At 53.9% G+C, this 17695-nt stretch overlaps 1 protein-coding gene across 2 annotated transcripts in view; it reads left to right on the top strand.

The window, feature by feature from the left end:
• The first annotated feature begins 6584 nt into the window (after positions 1-6584).
• Positions 6585-17695, top strand: part of ONECUT1 (one cut homeobox 1) — a 37859-nt gene continuing 26748 nt past the window's right edge. For both annotated transcript variants that reach the window (XM_030879007.2, XM_060294237.1), the window contains exon 1: positions 6585-8142. In XM_030879007.2, coding sequence (XP_030734867.1) covers positions 7038-8142 — 1105 coding nt within the window. In that variant the 5' untranslated portion in view covers positions 6585-7037. The remainder of the gene's footprint in view (positions 8143-17695) is intronic.

Raw genomic sequence — 17695 nt, forward strand, 5'->3', positions numbered from 1 at the left:
CAGAGTAGGGAGAAGACAACCTCAACTCCAGCTCGCTCTCCCTCTCCCCTCCTTTTACAATTACATGTTTATTTAACCAACCCACTACCCCGGTATGTCGGGCTCAATCTGTTGCTGGGTTAAATGATGATTAGAGAAATTGAGAGGTGGAGGCATTCTTGACACCCAAAGTTCCTCACTTCTCCCCCACGCATCTTCCCCCACAGCCTCCTAGCCCCGCCTCCAGGTCTATTGGCCCTGGTGACCATCCCATCAACCCCCTTGGGTCTCGACCAAGAGTCCCCAGGGCTGGGGACTCGCACATGCCAGTCAGTGGCCTGAGGCTTGGAGGGGAGCACAGCCCCTGCGCCTACACAAGTACATCAAGTACATGCATAACATGCATCTACAACCTTAGACCTGAAAAAAAGATAAGAGGTGGGGAGGGAGACGCCTGGAGACCCTCCCGGCCTGACTCAGTACCTTGGGTGCTGGCCCGGCCCTGAGAAGCGTGCTCAGAGACAACGCCCCTCCCCCCATATCGGTCCCCAGGGTCGTCTTCCCTCACCCAATCCCAGCCCCCGCCCTCCACCCCCGCAGGCCTTGCCGCCTCACCCTGCCATTGGGGGAGAGGGGTTCTAAGGTCACACACTCTGCTTTTCTTCCCAACCCCCCTCCCGCGCCCTGGGTCACCGCATTTATGGGGCAAGATACCTTCACGCACGAAGGTCCTGCCGCATCAAGGTGAAGGTCTTTTCCGAGCTCCACCGACCCTGAAGGGCTTGCACAGAATCCCTTGGGCCTTGGACGGTTCAGAAGGGGGCAAGAGGGTGAGCTTCAGGGTTAAAGGGCGGGGATGCGGGTAGGGGAGAGACTTCTGGGCGCCTGACGACTCCATAATCCTTCGCCGGAATGGCGCTCGGGCAGGCGCTCGCCCAGAGCCGGAGGGTCCCACAGCCAGAGGCTGCATCTCGTGCCAGCCACGAGGGTGAAGGGATGAGGAGGCCGAGACATGCAAGGCGGACAGGGCCGGATGGGCAAGAAAAGAAGGAAACGTGTGGAAAGTGTGAAGGGGAAAGGAGAGACGAAGGTTGGGAGGGAAAAAGGAGGCTCGGTCTGGAGAAAACACAAGGCCCGGCGCAGCCCGGGAGGGAGGCACAAACAAGGGATGGGGAGCCCAGAACAACGGCGTTTCATTTTTAAATCTTCTAGGTGTCTGCGGGTCAAATAAAGACAAGGGCCGTAACGATTATTCTGTTAAATCTATGGTACTTGACTTCGCAAACACTAATTGATTAGACACCAAAATGATTTGTTTAAAGAGTTTTCCTTCCCAAGGGCAGCTGCTTTCGGGCCCGGGTCGGCGTTATCCTGCGAGGCTGCGGAAGAGATCGGCCAACGCGCCGCGCGCCAGGCCGCGGAGGCCGCAGTCGGCCCGGGGCTGTCGGCGCGTGTCCACGCCCCTTCAGCCTCAGGCTCCCGGCTGGCCCGCACCCCGCTACCTCCGCCCTTCCTGTCCTCCGGGTCCGGAGCTTGCTCCACCTGGGGACCTTCTTGAGCCCACTGTGCCTTCTGCCCGCCCCCTTTGCTCTGAGTTGTCCACACTTTGGGTCGCTTTGATCTGCTCCAGAGAAAGGGCCCCCCTCTCCCTTGCCTCTGGCCTCCCCAGCCTCCAGCCCTGGCATTCTCTACCTCGGCGGCGCGCGGCTAACCCAGAGTAGAGCCCCAGAAGGGAGGCACTGGAAGAGCATTAATCACCTCCCCAAATCTGGTCAATTCTTTGCCCCTACCCTACCCCGCAGCCCGGATAGGTCTCCTTTGTAATATACTTCAACAGTACAAAGATAAGACCAAGAAAGAAAATCCACTGAAGGGTTGGCCAGAGAAGGTCACCTGCCCCGGCATCTAGCTGGCTGCGTCCGCAGCGGGGTCCTGAAGCCAGCGTGTCCCACCTGGGAGCCTTGGACCCCACCCGAAGCCCCACGGCAACAGGACACCCCTTATCCCTTCAGCGCTCTCAGCTGGAGACCTTGAAAAGCCCTCGCCGAAGTGGGCAACCGTTGGAACGAATCTAAGTCCAAGAGAAGCCGCCTCTAGCTTATCGGATGCCCCAAGAATGGAAGTAACCGGAGATGCTCCCAGAGGGGTCTGAGGTCCTAGAAGCGCTGCCCCGACCGCCCTGTGCACCTCCTATAACCTGGAGTCCTCTGGGGTTGGCACCAGCTGTCAAAGAGCTCTTCACCAGAGCGTCTTCTCTGGGATGTGGAGGGTGTGGTTAGGAGATGGAACAAAGGAGAGTGCAAAACACAGAATAAAAAAATATATTGTTATGAGCAAAAACCGTAATTTACATTAAAAAGGAACAAAGGAAACCGAACAGATGAATAAAAAGTATATGAAGGTCAAAGGTTGATGAAGAGGGTTAGAATAATTGATTACTGCTTCCTTTGGCCCCCATAAAGTGGAGAGAAGCCATTGACTAATTTTTTTTAACTGTTGTCAATAAGGAATCATCAGGCCACCCTCTTCTGAATTTTTTGGCGTTCCATTGTAAGCCAATAGCAATTTTCTGGGGGGAAAAACAAAAATCTGCAGAGGTGGGAAGAAGACAGGAGAACCTGGCCAGAAGCACCCAGGACCAAATCCTTCACCCACAGTTATCAAGTGCCCTACTGTGCCAGACACCAAAAAAATGGTTCCTCACGGAGAGTTTAATTCTAGACTTGCTACAGGCATCAGAAATGCTGGTGAGCGGACTTCCCTGGTGGCGCAGTGGTTAAGAATCCGCCTACCAATGCAGGGGACACAGGTTTGAGCCCTGGCCCAGGAAGATCCCACATGCCGCGGAGCAACTAAGCCCGTGCGCCACAGCTACTGAGCCTGTACTCTGAAGCCTGCGAGCCACAACTACTGAGCCCACATGCCACAACTACTGAAGCCTGTGCGCCTAGAGCCCCTGCTCCGCAAGAAGAGAAGCTACTGCAATGAGAAGCCTGCGCACAGCAACGAAGAGTAGCCCCCGCTCGCTGCAACTAGAGAATGTCCATGCGCAGCAACAAAGACCCAATGCAGCCAAAAATTAATTAATTAATTAATTTTTAAAAAAAGAGAGAGCTTTAAAAAAAAGAAAGAAATGCTGGTGAGTTACATTCTGAGGCCCTGGCCAAGGTGTCAGACTCTCCGTGGAGCCCTGGGTGAGGGAATCTTCCCTGACACCCAGGTTTGCTGTTTGTGCGGTCAACAAATGGGAAGTTAGCATTTGATGGCTCAGAGGGGCTAGAACCAGTTTTTTGGAATGGTCCTGAAAACTGGGACTGGGCCATATGTTACATCTCTGTTACTCACAAAAAGCACTAAAGCAGTAACTCTGAAACTCACGGAAGGTTCTCAAAGAACCTTGTGTGGCCAGCATTTGGAGGAAAGACCTTATTCTCATTCTCTTTTCTAAGCCTAGTGGGGTCACCTGGCAAGCTCTAGCCCACCCAGCATAGGAAGGATTGCACCTGTCTCACCACCACCAGCAGCACCCCAACATCTACAAAATAAGTAGTCTAAAATATTTGTTTCCACATTGAAAACATTGCCAGCCACAAGCATCCAGCCCATAGTCTTATTTCCCTTTTTCTTAAATATATACATGTATGAAATGGGGTGGTGACTGACATTATTTTTTTCTTTAAGTTCCCTGCAGCTACTCAAAATCTAACCAGCTGACAATGAGCCCTCCCCTCAGGCTTCTTGGCTGTGATAAAGAACTGTACAGTATCCTGTAATCACATACACTAGACCCACTGAGTAATTTCAAGAGACCCCTCCCTGGCCTCTTTAATCCTCCATAGTGCACCTGATGTTATGCTGGGCAGTGGAAGAGGGAAGGGAAGAGAGGGACAAAATGACAAAAAGCTATCCTAGCCCTCCTGTCCTTCCCCCCCACCCCGCCACACACACACACACACACACACACATATGCACGCATACATGTGCATTCACCCTAACTAGGCCTAAGAGCATCCATCCCACCCATCATACATTCTTAGTATAGGAAAGTTTTCCAAGACATTGAATAAGAATAAAATGTTTCTGAGAAATTACTGCAATTCAGTCAACTACAAGAAAACAAAGGTTAAATGAAAGGAATGAACAGCCAAGAAAGATTAGGGAGATTTGCAAACTCCCCAAGCAAGTCCTGCACTCACGTTAGTCCACCATATACAATACTTATCCAGATTTTTACTTTGGCTACTCCTTTAGGGACCAGCACTGAACCAGACCCCCTTTTCATGGGGGGGTGGGGCTGGGGGGACGGAGGGAGTTAAGCTCACCTGATCCCAGCCCTCTTCAGGTAGACTCCAGGGGCTCAGTCGAGAGCCTCACATGAAGGAGCGTTTCCAGGATCAAGTCCCTAATTAGTTACACAAATAGAAAACCATGAACAATTTGTGCATTTGGTGGTATTTACTTCTTTCTTTTAACAAACTGCCTTTGGGAAAGAGAGTTGTCATAAGGGCAAATCGATCACTTCAGGGGGATTAAAATATGGGGGGGGGCAAACGGTTTAGCTCAAAGTCTGCCTTCTACGTTAACCCATTGTTTGGTCTCATATAAGAGCTACATGCTCTATGTTGTAAGAAATGAGAACAGAAACAATAAGGAGCCAAGAATTCAGCTTCCCACCAACATATTGTGATCCACTAGGCAGAAAATATGTTTTAAGTTTGCGTATATGTACTTATGACTAGAGAGATGTAGATACAAGAGTAACTTTAAATAGAGTAATTTTGTTTTCTGAGTTCCTTTTTGTCACTGTATTTTCCCCAAAGACCTTCTACACTCTGGAGGTTTTAAATTCCTAAATATTCATTGTGCAAGCTGATGCTAAGTCCACTGAGATGGACCCCCATCTCCAGGACCTCCATAGGCATTGTTTGGACAAAACAGGAATGTCCGTGGTGATGAAACCAACCAGGTTAACCGATCTCAGGACATGACCACTTTCAAGGAAGGCAAGTAGAGTAACCCACTGGCCTTGACCTACCTTGATCTTGATGTTGCCCAGGCGGTGGTAGGGACCTGGGCAGAGATTGGCCTGCTCATGCCTTAGCTGGTGAGAAGTTTCCCCCAAGGATAGACTGGCCCAAGCTTTTGCCTAAGGGACTCAGCCACCACTACTACTACCATTCCACCACCCTGACCTCTCCTAGAGTCTGGGAACATTCCCAGCAGAGACACCGGTGGTGGGCTCCGACCCGGTGCCCTAGGAAAGGAACATACAATCTGAGTTTGGCCACACTCACTTTGTTCCATATCCGAACCCATATACCCAGGTTCTGAGAAGCTGTCCCCCATTGTGACCACCACTCGCCCGGGGCTGAGGCTCGGCGCTGACCGGGTCATAACTGCCAAGGGCTGGACAATGGGCACATCTGTCCTTTCTCTGAGGGATGAAAGCACCTAAGCAGACACGCTCTGCCTTTTGTTACGGTTTTTTTCCCCCTTTCTTTTGTAAATGAAAGAAAGCCGCGGCATGTGGCGGCCGGGTATACGTCCCACACTGGGGGCCTCCCCACGCGTCCCCACCAGGCCCAAGGACCAGGTTCGATTCTGGATTGGACCGTGATTGTGGGAAGCGAACAACTACGCCCGAAGCTGAATTGATTTTCAAATCTGGAGGCTTCTCGCAGGGACGCCGGGAAGAGGGCGTCCCTACGGGCCAAGAAGAGACCGGCGCGCCTGGTCCACCCTGCCGGCGTCAGTCCTTCCCGCAAGCAGCGGCCTCTTGGTGTTTTACCAGGAGGGCCATGAAGAAACCGCAGGAACAGCCCGAGCCTCGGCGGCCCCACCAGAACCCACGAGTTAACACACACACACACACACGCGCGCGCACACACACACACACACACACACACACGCCGAGTCATTCACGAAGCGGCGCGCCGCCTTAATTATCAGCTGAGCCGGAGAAGGACCCAGGCGGAGGAGGACAGCGAGGTATGGCCGGGGCTGGGACTCTTGGCACTAAGCTCACCTCTTCGCAGAGCATGGAAGAGTCAGGGTGGGCAGAGAATTATCAGGGAGGACAGAGGTTGTCGGGTCAACAGCCACCAGGTTGACCAAGTCCTTTAAAATATTTGCTCCCCTCCCCCTCAAAAGGCCAAGCACCTGAAGATGGGGAGAGCGTGGACTCCCAGAGGCCCTCCCGGGAAACAAGCCAGGGTGGAAGGAGTGATGACACCAGCTGAGGCTCCCCGGGAAACCTGCACCGGGAGGCATCAACTGGAGAGAGGGACGATGGCTCTCCAGGCATACTGCGCCACCCGGGAGGCGAGCCCAGCAAGTGTGGCCGAGGGCTGGGAAGGGAGCCCACCCGAGCCAGGGAGCCGAGAGGGGCCCAAGTTTCCCAGGGTTGCGGTAGCAGCCCCAGATCGTGCTCTACGTTAGACACTCGCACGTGCGCACCGCTTCCCCGCAGCCCAGCGCCTTACGAGCGGCGCTGGGACCCCCACCTTCACTTGTACGGGGACGTCACCGGCCGCACGCGCGGGGACTGAGGGGGCGGGGCTGATCTGCGCGCCTGCGCGCTGCGCCCGGCGGGCGTGAGGGCGGGCCGCGGCGGCGGCGGCGGCGGAACAGCGGCCACAGAGTCTGCAACAGTAACCGAGCCATGGCTGGAGCTGGCCAGCGGCGCGGGCAGGCAGCAGCCGCGGAAGGCGCAAGGGGTGCGTCAGGGGAGCCGGGGGCCTCACAATTCTAGGAAGGAGAGGGACGTGAGGGGGCCGGGGGCGGGCGGGCTGGGGGCACCGCGCTCGCCCAACGGCGCGGATCCTTTCTGGAAATTAATATTTAAAAAAAAAAAAAAGCCGAGGACGCAGAGGGGAAGGTGGGGGCAAGAGGGAAGGCGAGACACACTGAGAGGGAGACAGAGCCCCACAGTGAGAGGAAGGAAGGAAGGAAGGCAGCAGTCGCCAGCAGCCGATGTGAAGACCGGACTGCGTGCGCCCTTCGCCGCCTCTGCCCGGCCTCATCGATGTTGTGTCCGCCGTCCGCTCGCCCAGATCACGATGAACGCGCAGCTGACCATGGAGGCGATCGGGGAGCTGCACGGCGTGAGCCATGAGCCGGTGCCTGCCCCTGCTGACTTGCTGGGCGGTAGCCCCCACGCGCGAAGCTCCGTGGCGCACCGCGGCAGCCACCTGCCCCCCGCGCACCCGCGCTCGATGGGCATGGCGTCCTTGCTGGACGGCGGCAGCGGCAGCGGCGATTACCACCACCACCACCGGGCCCCCGAGCACAGCCTGGCCGGCCCCCTGCACCCCACCATGACCATGGCCTGCGAGACTCCCCCAGGTATGAGCATGCCCACCACCTACACCACCTTAACCCCTCTGCAGCCGCTGCCGCCCATCTCCACCGTCTCGGACAAGTTCCCCCACCATCACCACCACCACCACCACCACCACCACCCGCACCACCACCAGCGCCTGGCAGGCAATGTGAGCGGTAGCTTCACGCTCATGCGGGACGAGCGCGGGCTGGCCTCCATGAATAACCTCTATACCCCCTATCACAAGGACGTGGCCGGCATGGGCCAGAGCCTCTCTCCCCTCTCCGGCTCCGGTCTGGGCGGCATCCACAACTCCCAGCAAGGGCTCCCCCACTATGCCCACCCGGGCGCCGCCATGCCCACCGACAAGATGCTCACCCCCAATGGCTTCGAAGCCCACCACCCGGCCATGCTCGGCCGTCACGGGGAGCAGCACCTCACGCCCACCTCGGCCGGCATGGTTCCCATCAACGGCCTTCCTCCACACCACCCACACGCCCACCTGAACGCCCAGGGCCACGGGCAACTCCTGGGCACGGCCCGGGAGCCCAACCCTTCGGTAACCGGTGCGCAGGTCAGCAATGGAAGTAATTCAGGGCAGATGGAAGAGATCAATACCAAAGAGGTGGCGCAGCGTATCACCACCGAGCTTAAGCGCTACAGCATACCACAGGCCATCTTCGCGCAGAGGGTGCTCTGTCGCTCCCAAGGGACCCTCTCGGACCTGCTGCGCAACCCCAAACCCTGGAGCAAACTCAAATCCGGCCGGGAGACCTTCCGGAGGATGTGGAAGTGGCTGCAGGAGCCAGAGTTCCAGCGCATGTCTGCGCTCCGCTTAGCAGGTGAGCGGGCCAAGGAGCTGGGCGCGCGGTGAGATAAGGTATTGGGGAAGCTGAAGGGACCCAAGGAGGCAGGGAAGGAGAGAGCTCTGTGCACGCTTCATCCCGTCCTCCTTTCACCGAGAGGGGGGTCCCTAGGCCTGGAAGAGCCAGAGCGTGGCTCCCGGGAGCAGACAGCCTCTTCCAGGACTCAGTGCATTGGGCTGTGGAAGGCTCCGGGAACTGAGCAGCGCGGCCTGGGTGATTGCAGAGGAGCATTTGTGCTGGGAGACAGCGCAGGAAGCTCGCACCACCGTAGGTGGAAAGAAATCCCAGCACCTGGCTGGATACGGTCTGTGCATCGCTTCTGGGTTTGGCACTCCAGGTTTGTGGGGCGAGAGAGGCGACGCGTGCGTGGAACTGCGCGCAGGTGCTGCCAGCCAGTATCCCTGGCACATACCCGGGCGCTGTGCTGGAGCGTGCGGGAGCTGCCCGCCAATGTTTAGCTGAACTCGCTGCGGTGACCCCGCTCCCGCGCTCACTTTAGTGGCGCGGGGTGGGGTGGGGGGCTGGAGGGTGGGGAGCGCACTCTGGGAGTTCCAGCAAAGGTTCCGAAGCCGCGCGGCGGTGGGTGTGGGGCGCAGACGCTCCGTTAAGGTTTAGGACGCACTCTGCGCTTGTGACCGGCTGTAGAGAGGGAGGCAGATCGTGCCAAGGTCCAGGTGAGGGCGGCCGAGCAACAAGGGAGCTTCTAGCCTAGCCCAGAGACCGATTTCGCTGCCGACTCGCTTAGGGCTTCGCATTTTGTTTTATTCCTCTGCATGAATTTTCGTCTGAATCCCATGCAGGGGGTGGGAGTGTGAGGGAAAAAAACAAGTCTTCGAGCAGAGGTCTCCGGGCCCAAACACCCCGAGGGCCTGGTGTTTCCGAGTTGAGCGGGAAGGTCTTGGCGGCGCTGCGTAGACACTGCGCCCAGTTCCCCCAGCCTCTCTAAGCCAAGGTAAGGGGAAGGCTCTGGCCGGCCCACCGGCGGAGGGGACAACTGACCCCAGCCTGAATCACACGGGGGATTTCAAGCAGATTCAGCGACCCCCTAGGGCGGAGGACAAGCGGAGAGGTACAGCCAAGGGCAGCTGAGGGTGGACTCGGTTTGATGAGACCCGGGCTGAGTTGATTGACTCCTGGGGTACATGCTGCCACACCCCCACCCAATCTCAGCCCGGCGACCTAGCCTGAGTCCTGGCGAAGAAAAAGGTAAAAGCCGGAATGAGGGTTTGTTAATTAACTGATCGTTCTCCATTAATTCGTCCCTGGAGAACGAGAGACCGTCAATCCGCGCAGAGCCGTGGGCACTGAGCCGTTTCACAGTCTAAAATCAAAGCAAGAGGCCAGGGCCCCCTCCCCCACATCGTGCGGGCCAATGAGAAGCTAGAGGGAAGCGGGTGCCGGCGTCCCCGCGAGCCTGCGACTCCAGCCGGATGCGACCCAAAGCAGTCCTGGGGTCTGGGTTCTTGTGGCCTCCCTGCTGGAGCTCCGCACCGTCTGAGCCTCTGCCCCGCCAGGTTTTCCAGTCCAACCCCGCGCTCGTTGGCTCCAAAGTCCCCACGAGGACTCTTGCAGCCTGAGCCCAGAAGCCAGGAGAGGCTGGGGTAAGGGGACGGCAGGGGGAAGAAAGAGGTTGACAGGGTACCCTCTGGGGCTCCTGCAATTCCACTCTCTAGCTTTGTGTGCAGCCACCAGATCGCCCCATCCCATGGGTAGACCGAGACCCGAGGGCAGCTGAAGTTCTGGAAGGGACGGCCGAAAACGCTATTCCTCTCCCAGACTGATATGCCTATGCCGGCGTCCAAGGTAGTGCCTTTTCACACGCACACGGCAGCCTCGAGCCCGGCTTCAGGACTTTTTACCGAGGCAGTGCACACATAGGCAGGTTAGCGGGGCTGGGGGAATGGAGGGAGGGGATGCAAATGGAGAGCCGTTCCCCCCCACCCCCAGGGAAGCTCGTTCCAAACACCCCACCTCCTGAAGGCGCTTGCTCAGGACTTAAATGACTCTCCTTCCCCACTGCCTCCTATTGTCCCCCGGAAAGACAGACTGATAAATTAGGTTCAGGGACGACCCCGGAGCCCTGGATACCCGCCTTAGCGCCCTGCCCTGTACGAGCGCCCTCTCACCTCCTCGCATGGGCAGCCCTAGTACTGCTACCTGCACACGGGAAGTGCGGTGGACGTACCCGCCCGGGCTCACGGGACCCAGGAAGTTATCGAAGGGGCCGCTGCCTGGCACCCAGCAGCGCGTAGAAAGTCCTGCCCAGCCTTTGGACGGAGGCGCGTGGCCTTTTCCTCGAGAAAAAAAAAAAAGAAAAGGAAAATCGGAGACCCTGGCGGGACGTGAGTTTGGCGCCAAACCCCCAGCGAACTCGTTATCCTAAGACCCGGATGCGGGGTTGTCTCTCCCATTTTCCTTTCTTTAACTTCATTAAAGGGGTGGGGCGGGCTGGGATGAGCGCGCGTGCGGAGCCAGCCGGGATCAATCCCATTACGCAGCAAGAGCCAAGACTTGTTTTTAAGTCACCGAAGAACGACAAGACCTCCCGTTAACATTTTAATTTGGTGGTGGGGGCGAGGGCGAGCGGAACGAGGCCGTTTCCTGAACCGTTCAAATGATCTCTGGTAGGCCCTGACTGCAGGTGACTAAAAACGGATTGCAGGGCATGTTGGACGCAGCTGTGAGACATTGCCCCCTCCTCCCCACTGCCAGCTCCCGTGCACGGAGGGAGGTGCCACTTGCAGCTCTTGCTCGCCGTTGCACTCAAAGACCCCTTAAACTCGTTTCTACCCCATGCGAGGCAAGGCCCATCGAGGTCGGCTCCTTCGCTGGGTAGCGGGAGAGTGGCTTCTTCATGCCCTCCTGGTACCCCGGGTTCCGTACAGCCTGGTGTGGAGGGTCAAAACCCTCCGCCCGCCCGCGGCAGCGTGTTTGGAGAGGCGCTTTCTCTTCACGAAATTACATCGGCTGGCGGACGACGGGAGACAGGAGGAAATTCTCACCAAATTAACTACCTTTAAAAAATCAATATATGTTCCCTCAATGTAACACTTGCTGCTTCCCCATTAAAGTGCAGCGCAACCAGGCTCACGCTGCGTCTCATCCCAGGTGGGGAAGGGGGGCTGGGCTGTGCCGGTGGGTGGGTGCCCCGCCTCTGACGTGGGCGCCTATTAAGACGCGGGGAGATTAGCTTCCAATTAAAGATTCCAGAAGGCTCCGGCCTCAGTAGGGGAGCTGCCGGCGCAGGAAGAGGCTGCCACTGCACACCCACCAACGGGTGCTGCAGAGACCCAGCAGGCGAGGCCCGGGGTCGGGCAGGGGTGGGTGGTGCGCCGCTTCGACCCTGCGGTACCTGGAGGCGAAGAAACCTCCCAACAGCGGCGCCAGGGAGCCAGACGGGTCTCCAGCACCCGGGACTGCTCCTGTTTCCTGGACGGGATTTGCCCCAGGACCACCCGGGGACCGGGGGGCGTGGGGGGGGGCAGTCTGACCAGGAGGTGGCCATGAGAAAGTCTCGCCCGGACCAACATGGGCCATGTTTGCCATAAGTGGCCTTGCTGCCTGGTTGATTGATAACTAACTGGCTCCCGCGCAAGTCCATTTGCTTTTTGTTAATATTTATACCAACGGGCGACGTTTCAACTGTCCCCTCCCTTCTCTGGGCCATGGGAGCCAAGCAGAAGGAGTTCGATGCTGGGCCCTGGGAACTCCACTTCTCCAGTCCTCGAAGACTCTGGGCCGGGAGAAAAGCCACAACTGGGCGTGTGGAATGCAGGAACTGGAAGGGTTCCTGGGCCCAAGAGTCGGAGGAGAAGGTGCCAAGTGGACTGGTTCCCCGCCACGCCCGGCGTCTCTGCGGGGCGGTTCTCGGGCAGTGCAGCTGCTCTCAGCCCGCTGCGGCCCGAACAAAGGGCCCGCGGGGCGCTGCCGACAGCGTCCGCCTAGCAGCCTGGGGGCCATGGGGGCTGGCTGCCCCGGACGAGAGCCACCTCCGAAGCTTTATGCTAGACTCCTCCCAGCGTGGCCTGGGGGCCAGCCAGTCGTCAGGCAGAGGCCGAGGAGTTCCAGAGTCCCCTCACCAACTCAGGCCTAAGGGTCGCCCGTGCTCCTGGAGAGTTGGCTAGGGACCCCCGCCCACACATACACACACACACACACACGCCAGCCGAACAGATCTGGCTGTTGGGGACAATCCCCAGAAGGCTATGCGTGGGCCTTTCTCACAGCCCATGTCTGACCCCTGGAGGGTGTGGAACAATAGTTCTCTCTTGCGGCCCCCACTGGGGAGCACAAACCTCAGGGAGGAGAGGAAGGGGCGCATGGAGTTAAGAAGTGTGCACGTGGTGAAGGTTGGAGCAGAGAGTTTGACTAGAGTGGAGGAGACCTGCTGCTGTGGCTTGAGGAGGCCTGATGGTTATTTTGTGGTGACCTGGTGTCAGAGCATCGAGCCCGGCTGCCTGAGACAATAAACCCTGCGGCCTGTCCCGAGGGTGGTTGGCTCTCCCGCCAGTGGGTGCAGCCCCAGGCCCTTTGGAAGCACCCAGTGGGCAATCGGGGTCAGTAGAGACCCAGTCCTGCCGTCGCTGTTTTGCAGCTGGCACTTGGGACAGTCTGTGCCAACAATAGCACCGTTGTATTGTAGCAGCAAAGCAACTCAAAGCCCAGGCTGCATCTTTCTTTATCTTCAAGCGCTCAGCGCACCACAGGAAGCTAAGCTCGTGCCCTCACTGATGCCCTCCTTGTGGACTCATCTTCCCCAGTAGCTGCGCATGCCCCCTGCGGGCCGCGAGGCCAGGTACCCAGAGAGCCTCTGTGGTTCAACCCGCTGCGGAGAGGAGAGGCTTTGTTTTTAGAACATTGATGTCTTAGTGATTTTCAAAATGAGAACTATTTTGACAGGTAGAGAGTGTAGTGGAGGGAGAAAAGGATACCTAGCGGATCTGTCTTGCTCCTAAACAATTCCTGGGTATTACCCCACTGATGAGACAAAATTGCCATCCCCCCAAATTATACCCCAACTCTAACCTCTCAAGATGCATGTTTGGAAATTATATCCAAATTATACTTTTGCTGGCATGTTTTAGTTTGAGACTATCAGGGTCACAGTAGAGAAGGTGACCCTGGCAGTCTGAAATGGGAGGTTGGGGCTCGGGGTGTAGTGAAGGGAGGGTGGATTAGCGTTCCCTTTGTTGTTTCCCCTTCCAGCTAACTGATGGGAGTTAGAAGCCTGCCCTGAGGCTTTGAGCTTGAAGGTCTTTGTTTGCTGTCTGGTGGGCTGGGTGAAGTGCTCTGGGAGGCCTAGCGGCCTGGAGCCCTGGTGCGGAGTCAGGACCCTGGACAGGGCCTAGCCAGGCCTGTTGCCAGGGTTTCTCTTGCCCCTGGTGGGTGGCTAGGATGGCTTTGAACAGTTGTGATGAGGAAACAAAAACTAACAGCTAATATTTCGAAGTTTATGAGAAATCGTGAGGCCCCACCAGTAGTACACACGGGCACGGTCAAGTAATGGAAAAGATCAAACCTATCCTCGTCGATCAGGTGGTTGATCTTTTTCCTCCCTCTCCAGCAGCTTTCTGTGTGCGTCTGAGTCCATGGGCACACCTGCTTATACAATCGGAATTCGAGTCCCTATGGGTGTGACAGGGGTTGGATCATTAAGCTAAAACGTTCAATTCAGTCCCTTTGATCCGTGCTGGGGAAAATCTATAGTCATCTCTAATCTACAAGGTCTTTGAGGAGGTTGTTACATGAGCTGTTTTGATGTCATCATTTCCACATTCATGGCAAATTCAGCTAATCAAACAGACGCTGCTACCCAAAGTTCTCAGAAGAAATAGTTCTTACGGTGTATATCGGTAACATTTATTCTTGATTTCCTTGTAAGAAAGAAAATCCTCAAGTCTAATGAAGGTGGGTAATTAAAAAGGAGGTTCTCAGGTGTCTTGCTCCTCAAAATCCATAGTTAGAAGCCTCGCCCTTCAAGTAAGAGTGCTCAGTGTTCTTTGTAAATTCCATATATTGGAATAGTTAAACACCAATTTACTATTTTAAGCCAACCAAGGAGCCTTGACGGATTGGATGAGAAGTGACTAGTCTCATTTCAGTCCCCTTGAAAACAGCAGTTTCCACACTCTTGGCAAAATTGAATGGTCCCCAACCTAAAGTAGCAACAGAAGGAGGGTCCTATTGAAGTCATAGTAGTTAGAGGATAGATTTCCTATAATCTTAGATAAAGGATTCAACAAGTATTCATTAAATACTATTTTCATTTTGTGTGTATTTAAATAAGATGGGTAAGCACCTTTGGGAGAAGAAAGCCACATTATTTTTAAATGAAAAGTGTCAGCCTCACAGAGTTTAGCAAAAAGGAAAAAACTGATTTCTAATGTGAATGAATTTAGTGCATAATCGTAAATTACTGTCTTCTGTCAACAGATTTGCACAGACTTTTATTTTAATACAAGTATGTTAATACTAATGAAACTTAATTTTCTTCTGAAATTGTAGGATTGGCTTAGATGACCAGACCAATCACAGGGCAATCTTATTATTTTGATACAAACATATAAATTTATGTCTTATCACAGGGTCTTGCTATAGAATCATCCCCATTATGTTCCTCCCAAAAGATGTTACATGATCATAAAGTTGGAACAAATTAGCTTCTAGAAATTTTCTTCTCCTTTAGGTGAGACAATTTGATAACAGCTGAACAGAACCAGACCTTGAAGTACAACCCTCACATTTGTCTTGGCAAGTGATAAGGAAGGAGTTTGTGTCCGTTGTGTACATTTTATTAGTCAGGTACTGTGCTAGGCACATAGATGTTCTCATTTAATACTCACTGTCTGTGCTAGTGGCTCCCAAATCTTGCTATGCATTGGAATCATTTAGGGATCTTTAAAAAAAAATGATTCCTGGCTAAAACCTCAAATATCCTGGCATTAGTAGTATAGGGCATGACCTGGGCACTAGGATATTTAAGAGCTCTGAGGTGATTTTAATGTGCAGCAAAGTTTGGGAGCTGCTAGTTTACAGGGCAATTACCATTATTTTTCCTGTTTCTCTGTTCAATGAGGTTGAATAACTTACCTATGGTAACAGAGCTGGAAATCACTGAGACCCTGAACTCAGCTTTCCCAGCTCAAAGCTCAGAACACCCTTACCCTCCACCCTGTGCCTCGATTATGGGTGCAAGTCCACTAGGTCAGTGGACCCAGAATGTGGAAATGTCTGATCCACTGTCATAAACACCAATCTGGAAAGTCTCTGCATAATAAGATCTCGAAATTAGAAAATGTGTGTCTTCCCTCTGGGACTCTCAAAGAGAGTTACTTGTGGAAACTTATTTCTTTTTTACTCAAGACTTATAAGAGAGACTTTTTATTGCTCTCTTTTGAGGAAGCAGCCAGAGGGAATGTGAGGCAGTCACAGACCAAGTCTCTCCATCCATTTGTTCACTTAAACAATTATTCACAGGCAAGACCCATCTCATTAGATGTTTTCTGTGGGTAGGACTGGTCCATTGGGAGCCAGCCTGGAGGAGGGCCCAAAGGCCCAAACCTCCCATTCTTTCAGGCATTGGTGTTCTGATCTGCACTTGCACAGCAGTTATATTTCTTGGCTTCACATCAGTGCCTGTCTTGCTATTCCAAGCTTGCCTGTTACTCATGTTTTAGGACTCTGCACTAAAAAATAATAAATTGACTTAAACTCTGTATATATGTTGGCAATCATCCAGAGGGCAACTTACAATTTCCCTCAAGCACCGCAAGTTTCCAGTTACCCATGCGTTTCTCATCTCCCTTTGCATATGCCATAGGGTACGCAGAATCGACAGTTTCTGAAATCGCTGCTTTCATTTTGCATCTGGCGATGACCTCGTAGTCCCAAAGAGAGGTTATCAAAGGAACATAATAAACTCTATGCTTTTCGCTTTCTTTCCTGATGTCTTCTAAAACAGATCAATGGGGGAAATTAAATAAATAAACGAGCGAAGCGCGCCACCTAGTGACCCGTCTGCTCACTGCAGGTGAAGTGCGTGAGAGGAGTGGCTAACGCGATTCAAGTATTGATGGAGTCACAAAAATCGTTCATTAAGGCAATTTAATCTTTACTATTAAATGTCCTTTCAATTCATTTAGGGTAATTAAGATGCAGTTAAAGTGATTAAATTCTAATTACTTATGCTAGACAAAGACATATTTGTCACACTAATGCGGTTAACTAAGGACTCAGAAAGAAAGTTAACATTTACTTCAAATGATGCAACTGGAAAAATCAGTTCCTCTTTTCGTCATTAATCCAGTGAGCTGGGTGATTATGTAATGGCACTACAAGCTCATTAAATAGGGGAAGTGCTGATTAAAATGACTGCTGGGAGGAAAACCTGAACCAGGAGTACCTCGGTGCAGTTTGGTCAGCATTCCTAGCAAAATTACTTGGTGTCCTTTCCCTCCAAGCCCGCCCCCCGCCCCAAAGCAATAAGCAGCTCCTGAGTCTTATCTTGACATTAAAAGAGGGATGCCGGGCTTCCCTGGTGGTGCAGTGGTTGAGAGCCTGCCTGCTGATGCAGGGGACACAGGTTCGTGCCCCCGTCCGGGAAAATCCCACATGCCGCGGAGCGGCTGGGCCCGTGAGCCATGGCCGCTGAGCCTGCGCGTCCGGAGCCTGTGCTCCGCAACGGGAGAGGCCCACAACAGTGAGAGGCCCGCGTACCGCAAAAAAAAAAAAAAAAAAGGGATGCCTCTTGGAAAGCTTTTATTGCCAGCCTGCCGACATTCTTAAACCAAAGATATTTTCAAATGGTAAATGGATTCTCGGGGTAGAGAGGAGCAAGGCATTTGGACAGGGGAGGTGGAGGGAGGGTTTCCTGTAGGAAACAGCTCCAGGATGAAGATTTCCACTGCAGGCTTTCGAAGCCACTCTCCTCCACACAGACACCCTTCCTATCAGGCAGTCTTCCTCCCCTCCCCAGTTGCATTTTTACTGCTTCGTATGTGGGGACAGATTCCTTTGTACACATCATGCTTCTTATGCACACTCTGAAGAGCACTAAGTACCTCAGCTGCAAACTGGTCTCTTTTCAGAGTTTTCCGACATTCACAAGTAAAGGCATCTAAGATTATATACCATCGGATTACTGAGGCTCTTTTGCCATAATATCCACAAACAGTTCCCAGCCTCCTACGATAGGTTAATTTTGAGTACTCAGAAGAGGAGGATGAATTGAAATTTCACTGCATTTGAAGTTGGCCTTCCTCATAAAATGGCTTCTTAAGCCCACGCCTATCATTTGCCTGGGGGGATGATCCAAGGATGAGGATGATCCGTCAAAAAATTGGGAATTAATTTCCCCAGGGGATCAGTGTCTTTTAATACTGTTAAATTTGCCCATTGAAAACCATTACTATGGAGATTGCATCTTTCCCCTATTTATCCCATTGAAATTCAGTATTACTGTTTACTTCACAAGAAGCTGAAGTTATCAAATTCATCAGTCACGGAAGTCAAATAACTACCTTTTAAAGAT

The sequence above is a fragment of the Globicephala melas genome, chromosome 2 (genome assembly GCF_963455315.2).
Source record: "Globicephala melas chromosome 2, mGloMel1.2, whole genome shotgun sequence".
Lineage (NCBI taxonomy): Eukaryota > Metazoa > Chordata > Mammalia > Artiodactyla > Delphinidae > Globicephala > Globicephala melas.